The sequence below is a fragment of the Lissotriton vulgaris genome, chromosome 7, assembly GCF_964263255.1.
Source record: "Lissotriton vulgaris chromosome 7, aLisVul1.2, whole genome shotgun sequence".
Classification (NCBI taxonomy): Eukaryota; Metazoa; Chordata; class Amphibia; order Caudata; family Salamandridae; genus Lissotriton; species Lissotriton vulgaris.
Window position 1 is genome coordinate 1,677,773,733 of NC_141695.1, and position 19,282 is coordinate 1,677,793,014.

The following is a 19,282-nucleotide window of genomic DNA, read 5'->3' on the forward strand; positions in this document are numbered from 1 at the left end:
CAGACATCAAATTAAAAAAAATAAGTCACAGTATAAAAATACAGATCGAAAAAGGATGATAGAACAATACATTTTAAAATATTTATACAAATAGGTTTAAAAGGAAAATACCCATCAGCGTTCAAAAGACATACTTTTCCTCAGCCACACAGCTTTCTTCAGAAAACTAGAAACCCTCCAAGCCACAAGTTCGTTCTCTAAATATTGCAGTGGCACAAGGGCTGGACCACATTGCCTTAGGCCAAAAAAACTTAAAATAGGAAGTATCCAAAATTTCCTTAGTTCATTAAAGAACTTACAGAAGAAAAGTAAATGAATGGTAGACTGTTCCTATGTAAAGTCACACATACACCGAGGGAGTTCTCTTGACCAATCATTCATTAAAGTAATAGACAAAATTCTATGGACTATTCCTAATCGAAATATTGTTAATAACATTCTATCATGGCCCTTGGAAACAAAATTTAAATACGGTTCCATGGCAAAAGTTGTAAGCCTTAACTGATGATAAATGACTGTGGGTTTGGGGGCTTCAACCGCTAATCTAGCAGATCCCAATATATCCAAACAGTCTTTCTTCAAAGATTTCCTTGATATTTGGGTAATTGAATTCGGTTTTAAATAATACTCGGGATGGCCAAGGTCTTTGACAAACTGAAATATATACCTGAGCCAAGGAATTTACAATGCTCCATCTAGCTTCATACAATCATACAGGATATCACGATTTAATTGGGTCTGTTCACTAACCCAAATCCTGTGCCAAAGAAGTATGGGCTCAAGTTTAATAAGATCCGTAATATACGAAAGGCCCAACTCCGCGTGACAGACAAAAGAAGACGTACCAGGTGGAACATTAAGAATATAACGAAGAAAATAATTTTCTACTGTTTGCAAGGAAGAGGGATTAGAAATGCCCCAAACCCCAGCCCCATATACCGCAGCAGAAATGCACTGTGCCTTGTATGTTATGTTATGTTATCAGAAGCTTATAAAGCGCACGGTTACCAAAGGTTTCATGGCGCTAATGCTGTTTGATTGCGTTGCGTGCAGGTTTTTAGTAAGCTTGTTTGAACAGCCAGGTTTTCAAGGCCTTTCTGAAGCACAGTAGATTGTCACAGCTCCTGATTGACAGTGGAAGTGAATTCCAAAATTTGGGGGCTAAGTAGGAGAACTTTCAACCTCCCGGTCTCTTGAGTTTGAAGGCTGGGGTGGACAGTAGGTGTAGGTGGGAGGAGCGTAAGTTGCGTCTGGGTGCATGCTTCGTGACCAAGTCACTGGCGAACTTAGGGCTCTTGCAATGCAGCGCCTTCAAAGCAAGGCAGCTAGATTTAAATCAGCCCGTTGCTCCACTGGCAACCATGGAGTTTTTGCAGATAAGGTCTAGCTGATTGCCATCTCGGCTGTTTGTAGATTAGTCTTGCCGCTTGGTTCTGGACTATTTGAAGACGGTTGAGCAAGTTGCAGGCCCATGTAAAGAGCATTGGAAAAATCAAGGCAGGAAAGGACCAGTGCTAGCACCGGCTGAACAAGGGCTGCGTGGGTCAACAGGTGAGAGATCTTTCTAATTTTTCGCAGTTGGAAGAGACTAGTGGATACCACTGAACCCACTTGGCCTTTTAGAGAGAGATCTGCGTTTATAATGACCCCTAGACTTTTCACAAACGGCGAAGGGGTGGGTGAAGGACCAGAAGTGTGGGCCCCAGCTGATATCACTTTTCCCAGGCAATACAAGTTCAGTCTTGCCTGGGTTGAGCTTTAGATGGTTAGATGGTTATGGTCCATCCAACGTTGGATATAAAGCATCGTGGTTTTAAATTCCATGGCAGAGTTAGGAGAATCCAAAGAAAAAATCAGCTGGAGATCGTCGGCGTAATTAAAGAATGTGACCTTCCTGTCTTTTAGTGAATGGATCAATGGCCTGAGGTAGAGATTAAACAACAAAGGGGACAGGGAGGAACCCTGTGGTACCCCACACGAGATGGATACTTTGGGGGCCGTGAATGTGCCAAGGCGAACTGCTTGAGTTCTAACTGTAAGAAAGGACTTAATCGAGTTGTAAGCAGGGCCTTGCATACCTGCTTGATCGACACGGTTCAATAAGATGTTATGATCAACCGTGTCGAACGCGGCCGACAAATCCAGGAGCACCAGCGCCTGGGAGGACCCCTTGTCAGTATTAGTTCTCAGCGTATCCATTTTTTTTTGAAAACGTAGTTTATTGGTTTTTTGTACAAAAAGATACTAATCCATACTTGCTATTCATCAACATACTCACTAAGGATAAGTCAAAAGTTCCCCATCAGCTATACAGTACATGATATGAGGATATCTGAGCCCTTCACAAGCTGAGCATCGGATAAAACGGAAACCTTCGTAACTTAGGCCCTACACTGAAATACTGAAATACTATGAAAACTGTAAGTTCCCTCCCCCCTCCCTCATTCCCCACAGACGGCACAGGTAGCCATCTCTGTCCTCTTTTACCATACATTCCTAGGAGTAGCTATGTGATGAGTTATGCGATGTACCTGTCCTGCTCCGGGCTATCCCCCATCCGTGGCCTGCCCCTCTTCATCGTCGTGTGACTCATAGTCTCGCAATGCCTGGACTAGAGCGTCCCACGCAGCCGCCGCCTCCAGCCCCTTATTGTCGTTTCGCCTGCGCGCCAACTGATAACGCAGCGCACTTTCACTGGTGGCCCATTTAAGAAATTCGCTCTTGCATCTTTTACTGGTGGGACCCACTGACGTTTTCCAACGTTTGGTAATTTCTCGTTTTGCTAATAGAAGTCCCATATCTTTAAACTTGCTCGTAATCTTATTCTTGGACGTGTGGAGGAACCAGTGTAGTATACTAATAGCCATATCGAACTCTAGTCGCCTCGCTACTTCTTGCGTGAAGAGCTGCAATTGAGCTGCTAGATAGTATAGTTCAAAGTCTGGGACCGCCAGTCCTCCCTCAGCCTTGGGCCGCATTAGCATCGCCTGTGCAACTCTACGCCTGCCCGCACCCCAGAGAAAAGATACCACCATCGATTTCAGCAATCTGAAGATGGAGCCAGGTATCTACACCAGTAGTGTCCTAAAATAATATAAGAAACGGGAGAAGTGCCACCATTTCCCGGTAATGTAGCAGCCTCGCCACCACCGGTCGTGGGGGTCGCCCTTGCCGAGGAGGTCTAGCGGGCACCCTGTGAGCTCTTTCCAGCGTATAGAAGGTCGACAGGCCCTCCGGAGCCACCACCGTCTTGAGCCATTCTTCCAAATACTTCACCACATCATCTCCTTCTGTTTTTTCAGGTAGCCCTACTATGCGGACATTGTTCCAGCGGTTGCGCCCTTCTGCCTCCTCCGCCCTTTTCTCCAGTGCGCCTACTCAATCTAGGACATCAGACAGAGTAGCCTTGAGGGCAGTTTGCATTGGGCCCATGGTCTGCAGCGTGTTCTCCACCTCTGTAACTCTGTCCACAAGCTTGCCATGGTCCGCCCGCAGGAGCCCGAGGCCCGACGCCACTTGCGCTATATCCTGCTGTAGCGTTGTTTTGGTGTCCACTATCGCTGCCAGGATTTTGTCAAGCTGCTGTTGCAGTTGCGGGTCGCGAGGTAGGTCCTGTTCCTCTTGTTCGCCATGACCCGAGAGTTCAGTGTCCGATTGTTCCGGAGTCACCTCTTTCTTGCCTCTTGGCTTCCTCATATTGCATCACCACAGACGTAAATCCCCCTCCATGTCCGATCTATAGTGTTGCTAGGGTCACACACAGAGAGGGGCCGCGCCCAATTCCTCCTAGTGGGCAAGTCGGTGGACCGCCCACTCCCAATCAATTGTAATCTAATGCCGTGCAATTGCGCCCTCCAGGTCCCACCGCCGCTATGAAACGGTGTCGGCCAGTTCCCACAGCTCTCCTCTGACGTCTCCCCTGCACGGGCACCGTGGGTCACTAAGCCGCCACTCACAGGTTTGACCCCATTACTCCCAAACCGCAGGGCAGCAGGTCGTGGGGCCAGGGCCTGCGGGTCGCCATCCAGCACCTCAGGCCAGTATCGAAGGGGCCGGTCTGCTCACTCGTGTCTCCGCTTCGCGCCACACCGCCAAGGGGGGAAGGCGAGGCATGGCTGCCAGTCCCTACTCGGGCAGTGCTGTACAATGGGGTTAGGTGGAGGCCATGGTCAACAGCGCTATATTGGTTCCAATCCTCCTGGGGTCCGTCGCTCAGTCCCCCAGACCACTGGCCGTTCAGGGTGCAGCAGTTAGTTATCCGTTCCTCCCCCCTGCAGGGCGCTAGCGAACCCCAGCTACCCAGTGGGCACTTCACTTGCAGTTAGGACCAGCTTCCCCACCAGTCCGAGGAGCTCCAGCAACAAGCACCAGCTCACCGCGGTCGTGCACCGTCTCGCCGTCACTGCGCTTCCGCCCTCAGATCAGGCCTTGCATCTGGGAGGGTCCTCATGGGCAACTGGCGTCACGCAATGTGGGTGCTGGCATGTATGGGGGTCGGGTCCTGGGGAGTCCGATCATCTCTCCTGGTGCATGTAAAGGTGCGGTATTCCCCACCGCCGCCGCTCACATCAGGGCTCCGATGTGCTTCGGGCCTCGGGACACGCAAGGCCGGAGACCCACAGTAGGCGGTGCCCCGCCCGCTTGTGGGCTCTTGCAGGTCAGGATTGTGTCCGGGCTTTGGGCGCTGCAAAGGGCTGATCTTGGTCGTGCCCCGAGGGAGCGCTCATCTGGGGTCGCCTGCCCAGCACTCCCCCGTCCGCTTCAGCGCCTTCGATCTCGGACCACCCGTGTCTCCCGACTCCGCAGCTCAAGGCAGTTTTGAGGCGGGGGTTAGTAAGTCCTGATCCGTGTGCCCTCCTCATCAGGAGCTACACAGCAGTGTTCCGATACCTGCGATCCCCCTGTCCGCCGCCCGCCGACTGCTACTGCAGGGCGCCAGTGCTCTGGTGGTCCGATCGGCTCTGGGCCTCTACTCTCCCGTCAGTCCGCCACCTTGGGAAATATGCCTCAGTCTGCCCCGGCCAGGCTTGCAGTCGACAGAGCTCGGTCCGTTGTTAAGCGATCCCCTCCAGACTGGCACCGAGTGATCTTAGCCCCTTTAACCACCGTCTGAGTGGGTCAGAGGGTTCCGGGCACTGTTTTAACAGGATAATTGCGGGCTCAGTGGCAGAGCTCGCGAGTTAGACAGCTGCCATCCGCGGCTCCAAGCCACGACCCCTTCCTCTCAGAGTATCCATAACCGCAAGAATAACTGATTCCGTTGAGTGTGCGGGTCGGAAACCAGCTTGATTAGGCTCCAGGTATTCAGATTGTTCTATAAAATTAGAAAGGCAGCTGGCCACATGGGTCTCCATAATCATGAGGGACAAAGGCTTAAGGGTGAATATTTCTAAAACTTACACCATGCCCTGTGCAGCAAAATTAAGGAGGGTTCCCTGCCCCATATTCTTAGAAGACCAACGAATCGAAACAGCTGACAGGTTTAGTTATTTGGGAGTAATGTTCGATAGGCGGGGTGGCTGGCAGGCTGCAATAGCAGCCAGGAAGTTGACTTTTAGCCGGACCATAGGTGCCCTAAGAAATTTTTCTGTAAAAATTGGTGGTAAACCCGTCAAAGAATTAATACATATATATAAGGCAAAGTGTATATCTACAGCTACGTATGGTGCAGGGTTATGGGGAATCGAGAGCCCCCAGACCTTACAATGTTGTGAAAACCAGTTTATCCGTTACCTACTGGGTGTACCAAAATCTACATCAACTTATATGACACCTATTGAATCGGGGGTCACCTATATTAGCGATATCGTTAGGATGTCCCCTATCCTGTTATGGCATAAGGTTTGGGTTACGGAAGAAACCAAGCTGAACAGAGACCTAATCAGCGACTGCCTGACACTGGATGGGGTAGCTAATATCAACTGGTTATCCTAAGTGAGAAACTTGTTCATCGAAATAGGTCAACCAGAGTTCTTTGACAAGCCTACCACCTTAAAAGGGGTTACTAGATCCTCACTGAAAAAGATGGTGGCCACTCACTTTGATACCATCAGATGGAATTATGAAAAATCTAAAAATACTGTGCTCAGATTTCAGGAAATTACACCTTGCGAGGGATTGCAATCGTACCTTGTCCTGGTCCAGAGCCCCTACTCCTGCATGTTGTTGACACGCTTCAGATTGGGCATCTTTTTTCGTATGGCCACTCTACCAACTAGTAATGATTGGTCTGCTGCCAAGTTAATTTGCCCCTGTGACAAGAGTTCATCCCAATCGAACATTCACTTCGCGTTATTTTGCAGATTTTACATGAATCTCAGAAAGAAGTTTTTGTTACCAATCCTTAACCCTTTCGATGCTGATGACGAGCTCAGCTCGTCATCACCCACGGGTGTCGTGTGCTGATGACGAGCTGAGCTCGTCATGGAAACAGCAAAATGGCATTTTCCAGCACAGGGGGGGAAAATGGCCAGCAGTCATGTGGTTAAATCCTGGGGGATCCGTACATGTAGATCAGCATTCGTGAAACTTCTACAATTAGGAGATGAACATGTAATTTATGCTGTCTCGTGTTTTTTAAAAGCTGTCATAAAAGTTAGAAGTTCCCTGTAACTGGCTCTGTTTGATAAAACACTATTAATGTAATTGTACTGTTTTTTAATACTTTTTAGAGGACCGAAGACGGTTTCTTTTTAGATATCAATCAAGCCTATTTTGTCTAGTATAGACTGTACTTTGTCTATTTTTTTTAAAAATTGTGTAAAAATGTGATTTTATGCTTTTCTGATTTTAATTCAAAAATCGAATAAAGCTATTTTGAAATTGAAAATTGAAATTGGGTCTCCATAATCTTAGCCAGGAAAGGTAGAAGGGAGATAGGGCGGTAATTGGAGGGGTTTGAGAGGTCAGCTCCAGGTTTTTTAAGCAATGGAATTACGGTAGCATTTTTGTAGGTGGTGGGAACCTCCCCTTTACAGAGGGACTCGTTCAGAAAAGGAAGAATACTACAGGGCAATGCAGAGAAGACATCTCTGAGGGCCGGGGGAGGGTCACTGGGGGAGCCAGATTTGACATGAGTCAAGAGGTCTAGTAGCGCGTTAAGACATATACCTGACAAGGGACTCAGGCAAGATGGATTTCTGGAAATGTCATCCAGTGGATCCCTGTTGACAATTGGTGGAATGCTTGCCTTTATAGCAGCGATTTTATCCAAGAAAAAATTGTTTAGAGAGTCACACAATTCTTGGGTTGGGGCTTGGATGGGTAAAATGCTCTCATCGCTGCTCAAATCATTCACAATTTGGAAAATCTCCTTTGATTTATTCTGAGCATTCAGAATTTTGGTAGAGAAGTAGGCAGCTTTAACTGTCAAAGTTGTTTTTTTATAATCATTACGAGCTAGCAAGTACTGCTGTCTGTCTGCGCTTGAATAGTGACGCTTCCATTTCCTCTCAAATTGGCGGAGCTTAAGTTTTTGATCCTTTAGTTCACTAGTGAACCACTTGTGGGCATCAGAGTGTCTGGCCCGGGAGAATTTAGTGAGAGGGGCGTGTATGTCACTGGCTGACAGCAACCAGTCCGCAATGTCCTGTTCCATGGTGTTGACATTGGGATGAAAAATAGGTGTGGTACTGGCTAAGGTGTTAATAAAATCATTTTTATCAATGGTTCGCCACTTTCTTGTCCGTCCCCCCACAGCACTATAGGCGACTTGATCCTGCCATTGAGAGTAGCCGTAAATTCGATCAGATAGTGGTCAGACCATATACAGGGGGAGATAGAAGTCACTGATAAAGTGAGATTGTGAGTCCAGATTTGATCCAGAGTATGTCCCTTTATATGGGTAGGAGAGGATATGTGCTGGGACAGGTTTAGATTGGAGAGGAAATCAGAAAGTTCGGTTGCATGCGGTCCTCCAAGGGTGTCATTAAACCAATAGTTAAGATCACTGATGAGCAAGGTCCTTGTATGGTTCATGACAAGGTTGGCCATTTGTTAACTTAACAGAAGTGGAAACGAGGGCATAAGTTGGAGAGGGCGGTATAAAAGCACCAGCGCGAGAGATCCGGTGTTAGTGGCTAAAGTAATGACCAGGTTCTCAGCTTGTGGTAGTTCGAGGGAGGTCACAGTGTCAAATTTATGATTCTTGTGTACTATGGCCGCGACACCCCGCCCATCTTTCCTGAGGGCCGATATATATGTATATATATATATATTGTATATATGTATGAGTTCACTGGGGGGTTTCCTCCCTAATCTCTTAGTAAAGGTGGCCAAGGCACTGGTGGACCTATTAAAAGACACTTTTTTCTGGGCAATTGCTTGGGTCCAAGTATCATTATAGCTAAAAAGGACACCAAGATATGAAAAGGTCCTTGTGTTAGCTAACTTGCTTCCCTCCAAAAATATGTCTCGACCAGTGGTGCTTCGGGACCCAGAAACACAATTCGTTGTGAAAGTCTTGGAAAGATTTATTTTTAATCCCAGGTCACCCATAAAAGCACTAAAACTGGTCAAGGCTTTTTGTAGACCATTACCTGTTCGCGCCATAAGAACTGCATCGTCGGCATAAAGGAGAGCAGGAATTCCTCTCCCACCAACTTGTGGAAAATCCGAGCCACCCTTAAGAAGTGCGTCGGCCATACCATTTATATATAAGTTGAAAAGAAAAGGGGCCAACACACAACCATGACGCACCCCTCTTCTAACAGGAAATCCCGAAGTACATTGCTGATTCGTCCCAAATCTAACGCTAGCTGAAGCTCTCTCATAAAAGCGGTGCAGGAAAGTGATTAAGCCATGATCCACTCCAAGATCAACGAGTGTCTCCCATAGCCTCACATGGACAACAGAATCGGAGGCTGCAGTCAAGTTAACGAAAACGAAATATAGTTTCCCATTTTTTGCTCGTGTATATTTCCCAACGATCATAGCCAGGTTAAGACTTTGTTCAAGGGTGCCCAGACCCTCCCGGAACTCATACTGCAGGTCAGATAGAGCATTGGATTTGGTTGCCCAATCCTGTAGCCGCTGCAAGATGACTCGCCCTACCACCTTTATCATAGAATCAAGAAGGGAGTTTGGTCTGTAACATATAGGGTCTTGACGATCTCTATTCTTGAAAATTGGCACAATGATTGATTCAGACCACGTCTTAGGAAAGGAGGAACAGTCGCTAGCCTTAATCAGCTGTGTTAAAAGAGGGGCCCATAACGGACCATTTGACTTAAACAGGTCAACTGGAACCCCATTGGGACCAGGAACCTTGCCCCCCCTTACTTCGCTCAAGGGCTAACATTGTTTCATCCGAGGTAACGTGTAGGTTGCCCTTATATGTACATGGAGACTGCGGAAGTGAATACTCATTAAAGGGTGGACTATTATATAAGGCAGCGTAATGGCTTATCCAGTCCTTTTCTGAAATAGCCATTTCAATGGTAGGTCTCCCATCCCCTATCAAGGGTGGCGTTCTTAAGATTTTCCAAAAAGCCACAGAGTCCTTTTTTTGGGCGGCCTTGTGTAACTCCTCCCATGCTTCCTCCCTCAATGATCTCTTTCTGTCAGCTATTGCCTTCCTATAAATGGCTCTTGCCCTCCTTACCTCTATTTGGGGTCTGGGTTGTTTATGAGGTTCCAGTTTAAGACTGGAATACTCCTTAGAACAGGCGCTATTGAACCAACCAGGTGTTTTAGGGGCAGAACCACATTGGGCGGAGAGTAACTTCGTAACCTCATTTGTTATCTCATTGAAGGAGGAAGTTATTTCTTCCAGGATTGAGGATTCACTGAGGCAGGTATCAAAGGCAGTTTTATGGGAAGAAATAAGCTGCTTGGTCAATACCTCAGGATTGACTGGATCTCTGTCTTAAGCCATTCAATGTGTTTATCTTAGCTCTTTAAACCTCCTGCCCTTTCGCAAAAACATAAATTGCATGTCATTTTCCAAGTGTCCCAGGTGTAAAATGTCAATATATTTTCAAATTAGCAAGGATGGATTGTTGGAAATGTGTCAGTGCATCCTTGCGCAGTAGGGCTCTGTAAAGTGTAAGCAATTTTTACCCTCTCTGTGCGATTTGCTGTGCTAAAGAAATGCGTGTTCGTTTCACACCCATGGCGGCACACTCACCGTCAGCCACTGCATTGGTTGGAAATGATCTTCCGATGATACCATTCTCACTTATTCTGTGCATTTAATTAATGTGATACATACTGCACGTAGCACACTCACTTGTCAGGAGCATTTGATTAATCTGATATGAATCCGCTCAGTTGTACAGCACATTTAATTATTCTAAAACAGTGGTTCACAAAAGACAAAATTCTTATCAACTACAGCGACCCACAAGATATACTGACCAATTATGCAGTGCATTTTATTAACTTCAAAGTGGCCAATAATGCACAGTGTTATTGCTCACAGACACTTCTTTTTTGGATTCAGAGCCTAGAGCATATAATGTTATCTGATAAATTGCACCAGAATGAGGCATATTCTTGTTTATCCAGGAAATTTAATAATTCTGAACACGTAGCCCTAATAGTTTATAATTCACACTTACTATGAACATTTAATTATTCCCTCACAACAACCATAGAAGCTCTTATTCGGGAAACAACCATTACAACGCAGTCATTACAACGCACTATCTTTGTAGCGCAGTCACTACAACGCAACATCCTTTACATTGCATGCCATTACAACGCAGCCATTACAACGTATGTCACTACAACGCATAGGAAAGGTAATAGGAAATAGTAATTTTTACCCTTACACTATACAACACTTACCCTACTGTTGCACTCACTGAAGCGGGAATAGTCATTTTTACCACTACACTATTCAACACTTACACTACTGTTGCCCTAAAAATATTATGCGATGTAATGGTATGCGTTGTAATGGTATGCATTGTAATGGTATGTGCTGTAATGGAATGCGTTGTAAATTAAGTTTCTAAAAATGCGTAGTGAAGTAGTGTGGCTCACTGGTTAGAGGCGGCAGACCCGAGAGCAGAGGACGGCCCGGGACCAGGGTTCGATTCCCGGCGCGGCAGGTTTCTGGACCAGGGTCAGCGGACTCGATAATTCTCTCGCCTCGGTGCCCACTCTGATCAGCGATCACACTCGGCAACTCTGGGCATTAGCTTGCCTCATCTTCACTAACGGCCCCACCAGACCGCCGGGGATGCCTGGTCTCACCCTGGAGATACCCAATAAGGGACCATCTCTCAGGGAAGCCAGGAAGGGTTTCGCAGCGGTCGAAGCGCCTTGGGACCCTACGGGTAAGTAGTGCGCTATATAAATGCCTATACATTACATTACATGGCATGCGTTGTAAATCCATGTGTTGTAATGGATGTTGCGATGTAAAAACTGCGTTGTAAAAGTTTGCATTGTAACGCGTCTTATTCCTCTTATTCACATGAATCCAGGATGCATTATTATTTTGACAGAGTGGGCCATGGTATGAGGTGCATGCTCATTCAGCAAAGGATATTCTGATTAAGTTCCCCAATCCAAGCTATGCAGGAAAATAAAGACTGTGTCTCACCGGTGCTGCGTCATATTCGTAGCTACCAATACAGTTTTCACATCTTCCATCCCTGAGCCATCAACCATATTGTCGGGTGTGGTCACCACCACCACCTCCTCCACATGCATGCTGACGTCGGGGGTAGCCATGGTTAGCCAGCGCTGTGACAGCGCTGACAATGTGCGTCACGCAGCTGGATTTCTGTACAAAGTGAAGAAAAGAGGTTAGTGAAGCAAGGACAGCTACTCTTTTTTTTTTTGTAAGAGTTTTATTGGAAAATAAAGAGTTCTGACATAACATCACAAGGGCACCACTAACATCAAGTCAAATGTATGACAGATCTACATCGTTGCATATCATGGAACGTATAATGGGTCAAAGCAGTACTGAGAATGTTAACGGAGTGCGGAGAGACAGTCATACCGTGCAGATCGGAAATATAATATAACTTTACATGTAATTATAAAAAAAATACACAACTTGTGACTCATTGAGTTAGTTGGATTCCGTGAGCAACATTGTACGAAGTACCAGTCTAATACCGTTGGCGGTGTCGATAGTGCATATGCGATAGCCATCCTGTAGCCGTGAGAGATGCACTTAGGGGAGCATCGAACTATCAACTGCATCAGGAGATCTGACTATAATCTGCTCAGCATGAGGGGGGACCGGTGGTGTGGAATCAGCCTGTGACGAGGGAAGCGTGCGCTGCAGGTGTGTGCTGTGCAATACACGCACCACATGTCGCGGGGCCTGGAGGCTGGAGTGAGGCGTAGATCTCAGACTGAACATTGCAATTCACCATACTCCAGAGCCAGGCCGACCTGGTTGGGCGAGCCCTAGCTCCCCAGAGAGTAGCTATCTCGCACTTCGCCAGTAATAAGGCAATCACTGTAAAGTGCCTGTAGCACAGTTTGATTTGGGGAACCAGCCCCAGCAGTCCCAACTCCGGAGAGGGTACCAGAGGCGTTTCTATTATTTGAGCTAACACAGCAACCACTTCCTGCCAATATGTTAAAATGTGGGGGCGGGATCAGGACATATGAGCAAAATCGGCATTCAAGGCGTTACACGTGGAGCAATTTGTTTGCTTAGAAGGGTCAAATATGGCTAGAGGTCACATAATTCTATGAATGAATTTAAAATAGAGCAACTTATTCCTATGATTAGGGGACACCCTGTGGGTTTGTTCTAAAGGACAGCTACTCTAACAGCAGTAAAATAGATTTCAATCACATACAAAGTTTGTAACCCCACTTTCACAGCTGTAGCCAATCACACTAACTCACAATTAGATGCTCAAAACATGTAGACCAAATCACACATACCACCGCTACCCTTCCTAAGGGAATTGAAGAAGTTACAGAATCTTCAGCGATGTTTGTTTATTACAAGCAATGAGTCGGTGGCACTGTGTCATGGATAGTCACCTCATGGGTGAAAGTGAAGTGACAACTTTTAAGGGGGGTTTTAGACCCGTCCGTTTAATGGGGTGCAAATCCAATTTGCAATTGGATTCATATTAGCTTCCTTTAGGAAATTAATGCCACTAGCATTCGCTCCAAGCTTGCATTGCAATTAATTACTATCAGTTATGCCTGATGGTAACTGCCCATGCAAACCTGTGTTCAAATAGTAACTGCATGCCAATTACAGTTTCTGCATGCTATTCTTTATTCAGTTACATGAGTGCAAATCTGGGACAATTAATACCAACAACTATACATTAATATTATTTGTCATGGAGCAGGGAATTTACACCAGGTATAGGTTAATGTGCAACAATGCTTAACAAATATGGGAATAAGAGTAGCAGTTTTGCAACTGATTATGCACAAGTTACAGTCAGTGGATTCCTAGAAGCCTAATGAAGCAGAATATTCAGTGCATGCTTTTTTCCATCCAGCCAATCCTCTCTCTGGCCAATGAATAAAAAAAGCAAGAACAATTGATAGTATAACATTTCTGTTTTACTAGATCTTAGATGGGGAACAATCCCTTGAATCCAGAAAGAAGCATTTTAAAGATGTGTGTATGGACCAACTGCTGATGTCATTTACCATTTTTATACAACTGTTGTTTTTGAATCCATTGCTCAGTGCATCAGAGCAGCCAAACAGTGACAGATATCTTCTTGGTTTCTGAATCCAGTAGGAACACATATCAAGAGGTTAGATATATTAATCTTCCCAAGTGCTTCTACCAATTACAAGTATGCATGTCCTATGAAAGAAAGTGGTGATTCAAGTGTGGTATTTTCCTAATATCAACTGTGTGAAACTGAGGTGGATTACATGCTCTGTGGCTTGTAAGTATTTGGTACAGATGTGCAGGACAGTTTCACACAATAGTTACAAGGGAGGAAGAGGAGCAGGAAGAAGTGACAAGAGATGCGCTAGCACATTGTGTGCAAGACTAGTGTGCCCTTATGATCACTGAAAGACAGTGCTAAATTATGAGCAGTGAGGATATGAAGCTATATATTTGTTTTAACAGTAGTATGATTAAGCACCATGTGTTCCAAGTAGTCAACGATTCAAGATGTGACTAAAGTATTAAGGTTAATGATTTGCGGGTATTTACTTATAGTTCTGGGCTATAAAATTCTCTTCATTCATTCCTTCTTAGAGAAGTTTATTGCTGAAGATAGGAACCACACAAAGACCTTCCACTTTACTGTCTTGTAATCAGGGAAAAATACTCATATTTTTCTCTGGAAAGTCTTCTGATCAGGGAAGAACAATTATATTTTTCCTATAACATAAGCCACAAGTTTTAAGCTATTATGTAACATTACATATTTTTTAAGAGCACGGATGTTCACCAGTTCCTTAGCCTCTTGGGGCCAGAGGTACGAACATTACATTCTGGGAGTCTCAAATTGCAATTTTTTGTGACTCGAAATTAGAGACTCGCAAAATGAAATGTACTAATTTGTCTCAGAGACATTAGCGATTCCCAATGGGGGTCGCAAATGACCTGCCTCATCAATATATATTTGTTTACACAAATATTATTCATTTTTCAGTTTATGTATCGACACATTACATCTGTCAGTGGTTACATCTTCTGACTAACAAATTGCAAGGTCACTAATTTCAAGATTTGGTACAATTACATGTTTAACAGACTCAGTCATCGCAGTAATAATAATAATAATTCAATCTTTATTCGGCATGTAGAAATACCATAAAAGATACAATATATATATATAAAAAAAGTTACAGATACAGACTTTAAAATACAGTTCATCAATCTGGGTTCTGCATAATACAACTTCAACCATTAAGTAATGCGTTTACACATCAAGTATGACCTATCCCTCACCCCTCTAATTCATCTTCAAACTTGGTTTGGGCCTATAGCACACCATAATTTAAAAGTTACAGATAGAAAGGAAAAATGTTTTTAAAAAGGTACAGTGTAGGTAGATGGCAAGCGGGAAATCTATGGACTTCCGCACCCCCCTTGTGATCCTTAATCTAGATGCAGCCCATAAAAAGTTAGTGATACAAAAAAAAGTGTAAAAACATCTGGGGCCAATTTAAAAAATAATAAGGCCACACGCACTTGACTAAATCTGGCTTTCTTTAATATACCCTTCAGAAAAAGACTGGGGTATGAATAAAATGGGCATAATAAAACAAAATGAAGGGTGTCCTGTTGAGACCTGTGGTCGCAGCCACAGGGCCCTTCATTTCTATTGACAATGTGAACCCTACATGATGCAAGAGGTTTAACCTGAACCGGGTCATCAAGAATCTATCATGGGCACTGCTTCAGCAAGACAGGTATGGTTCAATGTCCTCCGAAGACATAACTACTAGGTGTTCTCTCACCGACCGTTTGGCTAACTCTCTGTCTTCCCTAAGCATCGAAGCATACTTGAGGAACCAATCCTTGACCAAGGCCTTATCCTGCATGCTCATTTTAGAAGAATTAGTAAACACGTCTACACATCCCATTTTCTCAAAGGACTCCTTCACATATTTAAGCCAGTCATCACAGTAGATTTTTCACATTGGTGTGCATAATGAGAGGGCTACATACAAATGTCTGGATATACTTTTCAGGTGATTAGGTTTCATAACTCCAACTTTCCCCCCTCACAAAATATAAATACCTTACAAAAACATTAAAGCGATGCCGCTATGTTCCGAGTGCCTGAGTCTTATAATATATCCTTACGGGGTAACTGAGCTGGAACAGTAGGGGTAGAGAGAGGTAGGGAGAGAGAGGATCCTTCTCAAGGGAGGGGGTACATGATCAATTCAATACATAATGCTTATCTTTAACAGGTGCCCAGGCAATTAGGCACAGGCTGAAAGCACAAAGGGGGAGGGGGGGCCCTGCTAGTCCCTCAATCTTCAGGTTCGGCTGCGGTATGTATCCTGAAATGTTGTAAAAGTTGGGCCCATTCCATTGAAATCGGCTTTTTTCTCAGTCCTTTAACCTCCTTGCGCTGCAGCATCTCTCTCTCAGCCTCGTATCACCTGCGGTGTTAAGTAAGCCCTGTGTAGTATTAGCGACTGTATAGATTTAAGTTGGACATTGTGGGAGACTCGTCTGGGATGTTTCTCGGATCTGCGCCCATTCTCTTTCAGTGAATTCCCTGGGCATCGCAGTTTGCCACTTCTGGCGAAGGGACAATAGTGAAACGCCCATATTTATAAGTATCCCCCGGTATAACCATCTAACCAGATGGCTCCCATAACCCATTATGTGTAGTGCTTGCAGTAGTTGGAAGGTAGGGGGTTCTTTCTGGTCCATCAACCAGTGCCAGCATATGTTATGTGTAATTGCAGCGCAAGTTAAGAACAGTGTACTTGGACCAGCATTAGTTTGTGTAAACTCATCATGGGGCACTAAATTACGGTCTAGGAATAAATCCCCCACTGTTTCAACTCCGACCTCCACCCTACTCCACAACTTAGTAGTTGATAATATTCCCCGCAAGGTTGTTAGGCCACAAGGTGGAACATTTGGGGCACATGGGGTGGGCATTTTGGAATATTTCAGTTCCAGCTTCCAGTAATGGAGTGCTATATGGAGAAGGGAGGGAGGATCTCTTAGCCGTCCTGCACCGGGGCATAGTAATGTCTGTTATGATACAAGTTTTAAGTGTTCAGGAGAGAAACCTATTTCAAATAAGTTATGGCCGGCCAGCCAGTAAGCCAACCATTGTAATTGCCCGGCTAAACAGTATCCCTTATAATCCCAAGCCCCCTTGCCCCCTTCGGTGCTCAGCAACTGCATTTTGGCAAGGACAATCTATGTCGACCCGGTCCCCAGAGCAATGAAGTTAGTAATGTGGGGAGTGCTTTGTAGATCCATGCTGGAAGGGCTACAGGGAGGTTCACAAATTGATATAAGAGTCTGGGTAGCATGACCATTTTAGATACAGCCAGTCGACCAGCTGTCATTTGTGGGAAGGTGTTCCAGAACACCACTTGAGATTTTAGGGACTTTAGCGTTCAAACCAAATTTCCATCTATGGTATCAGAAGTGGTTCTATAGCTATGGATGCCCAGATATTTAAAAGTTATTGGTTCTACCCTGACTGCAGTGGACCGAACTGGAGACTGGGTGAAGTATAAGTATCATAAAAGGAGTATGCCACAGATTGTGAAGTGTTGAGATGTAGGCCGGATATTTGCCCAAATTGCTTGAACAAAGAGGCTAAAGGTTGCATATCCATATGTAGGTCTTTAAGTATAATAACATATCGTTGGCATAGAGTGACACGGAGTGATTTGCCGAGCCAACCGGAATATCATATGTTGTCATAGTGCATCATAAATGTTGTACTAGGGGCTCCAAGGCTAGCAGGAATAGTAATGGCCAGAGGGGATAGGCCTGATGTGTTCCACAAAAAATATTAGAAGTAAGAAGTCAACTGCAATCGTTTTGGGACCGCATTCCGGTGTTGGCATGTCCCTTCCTAATAGCGTCTCGTATACCCGTTTTTGCGAGTCAGTAATAAAAGTTACCGATTTGTAAAATAGGGTTAGTACATTACAAAAGCAGTTTTAGTGGTCACAAACGGCCCAAATCTCCATTTACGGCTGCTAAAAACGTTCTTACATCTGGGCCCTAGTGATTGCCCATCTTAGAAGTTAGAAGCTTTCTGAAGTCTGTCTAAGTTAGTTTTGCCCGATGCAATGTGTCTGCAGGGGTTGGTAGGGGACCATGGCCTAGCTGGTTATGGTTCCCCCTAGTTCTTGCCAAGTTGGGATTCATAAGGATAGCTGGAGCATATTTTCAGTTCATAAATTAATCTATACCAAAGTATCCTCTTTCTGGCTCTTGGCCGTCTAATGGCAGCCTTGCATCAGTTTGTATGTATGTACCGAAGTTCCACGAGTGTGCTTTTGTATTTGGAAATTAGACTAGTGGTTATCTAGCAGGTTCTGATTATCAAAAAGGAGAACAGAACAATACTTGATAGATGGAAACCTCACTCTCTAACACAAGGGACATGGGCAGCTTATCAGTCTTTATTCTTGCTGTATTGTGTTGGAAGCAGAAGGAAGATCAATTAGTGTTTGGGTTTCTGACCATTTGCAGTAGCAGTCGGTTGTTAGACTTGGCATCTTTTGGTGTGTTTCCCCTGATTTTTTGCTTTCTGACCTCCCGGTTCTGGCTCTGGCTTAGTGTTTCTGCGCACTTTTCTCACTGCTGATCAGTGGTAAAGTGCAAGTGCTTCTGGTGTAAAATGTGTTGTGGATTGATGTTTCTATGATTGGCCGTTTGATTTATGTCAGTCCCTATTAAAGTGCACTGAGTGTGGCAGGGCCTGTAAATCAAATGTTGTTGGAGGGCTGCAGCACTGGATTGTGCCACCCACCCAAACAGCCCGTAAAGGTAACTCTGGCCTGCCATTGCAGAGCCTGTGTGCAGTCTGGTACTGCCATGTTGACTTGGCAAGTGCACCCACTTGCAAGGCACTCACCTTCCCTTTTCTTACATTAGTCAACCCCTAAGGTAGGCCCAAGGTACCCCTGTGGCAGGGTGCAGTGAATGTGAAAGGTAGGACATACCTTGATGTGTGTGGCATGTCCTGATAGTGAAAAACACATTTGGCAGTAATTCACTATTTCAAGGCAACCTGTTCCCCATAGGACAGAATAGGAAGGTTGTTTATAACATCTTATAAACATAACTGGCCCTGGTAACTATGTAGGAAAGCACACCGCAAAGTGGTAGTTCCTCCTCACTGCTTCTCTAGCTCTTCTTCTTGCCAGTCTTCTTGGCCCAAAAGAGTTCTAAAGTTCAGGGGTATGGGCCCCAAAATTTATATTCCAAAATTCATTGATCTCTTAGGCACAGAGTGTCTGTGCCCAGCCAAAACCAGTTCTGCCTTCTCTGGTGTGGCTTCCTGGCAGGAGGTGGAGACGGCATTATCAGAGACAGTCCAGGCCCATTCAGGTACAAGGAAATCTCCTCCCCCTATTCTAAATGCAGCCCAGGTCTATTCAGCCCTTTCCTGACCCACTTAGACTATCCAGAGTCACTCCAGCTCCCCAGCCCCTGTCATACAAAACCCAGACAGTCAATTCACAAACCAAGCAGAGGGCACACTGGATGGTTAGGCAAGAAAATACCTACTTTCTAAAAGTGGTATTTTCAAACACAGAATGTAACAAGCATTTGCAATGCAATAGGCCTCACATTTGTGAGAGTTTAAGATATTGGCATTGTAAATGACAAAGTCTTTTATTTATCTGTTTTGATAATTAACACATAAAT

The 19,282-nt window shown here is 45.0% G+C and overlaps 1 protein-coding gene across 2 annotated transcripts in view; it reads right to left on the reverse strand.

Moving 5' to 3' along the window:
• The window catches only part of GMEB2 (glucocorticoid modulatory element binding protein 2), a 161,342-nt gene that overhangs the window by 128,811 nt on the left and 13,249 nt on the right, over positions 1-19,282 (reverse strand). For both annotated transcript variants that reach the window (XM_086932744.1, XM_086932743.1), the window contains exon 2: positions 11,552-11,734. In XM_086932744.1, coding sequence (XP_086788870.1) covers positions 11,552-11,682 — 131 coding nt within the window. In that variant the 5' untranslated portion in view covers positions 11,683-11,734. The remainder of the gene's footprint in view (positions 1-11,551; positions 11,735-19,282) is intronic.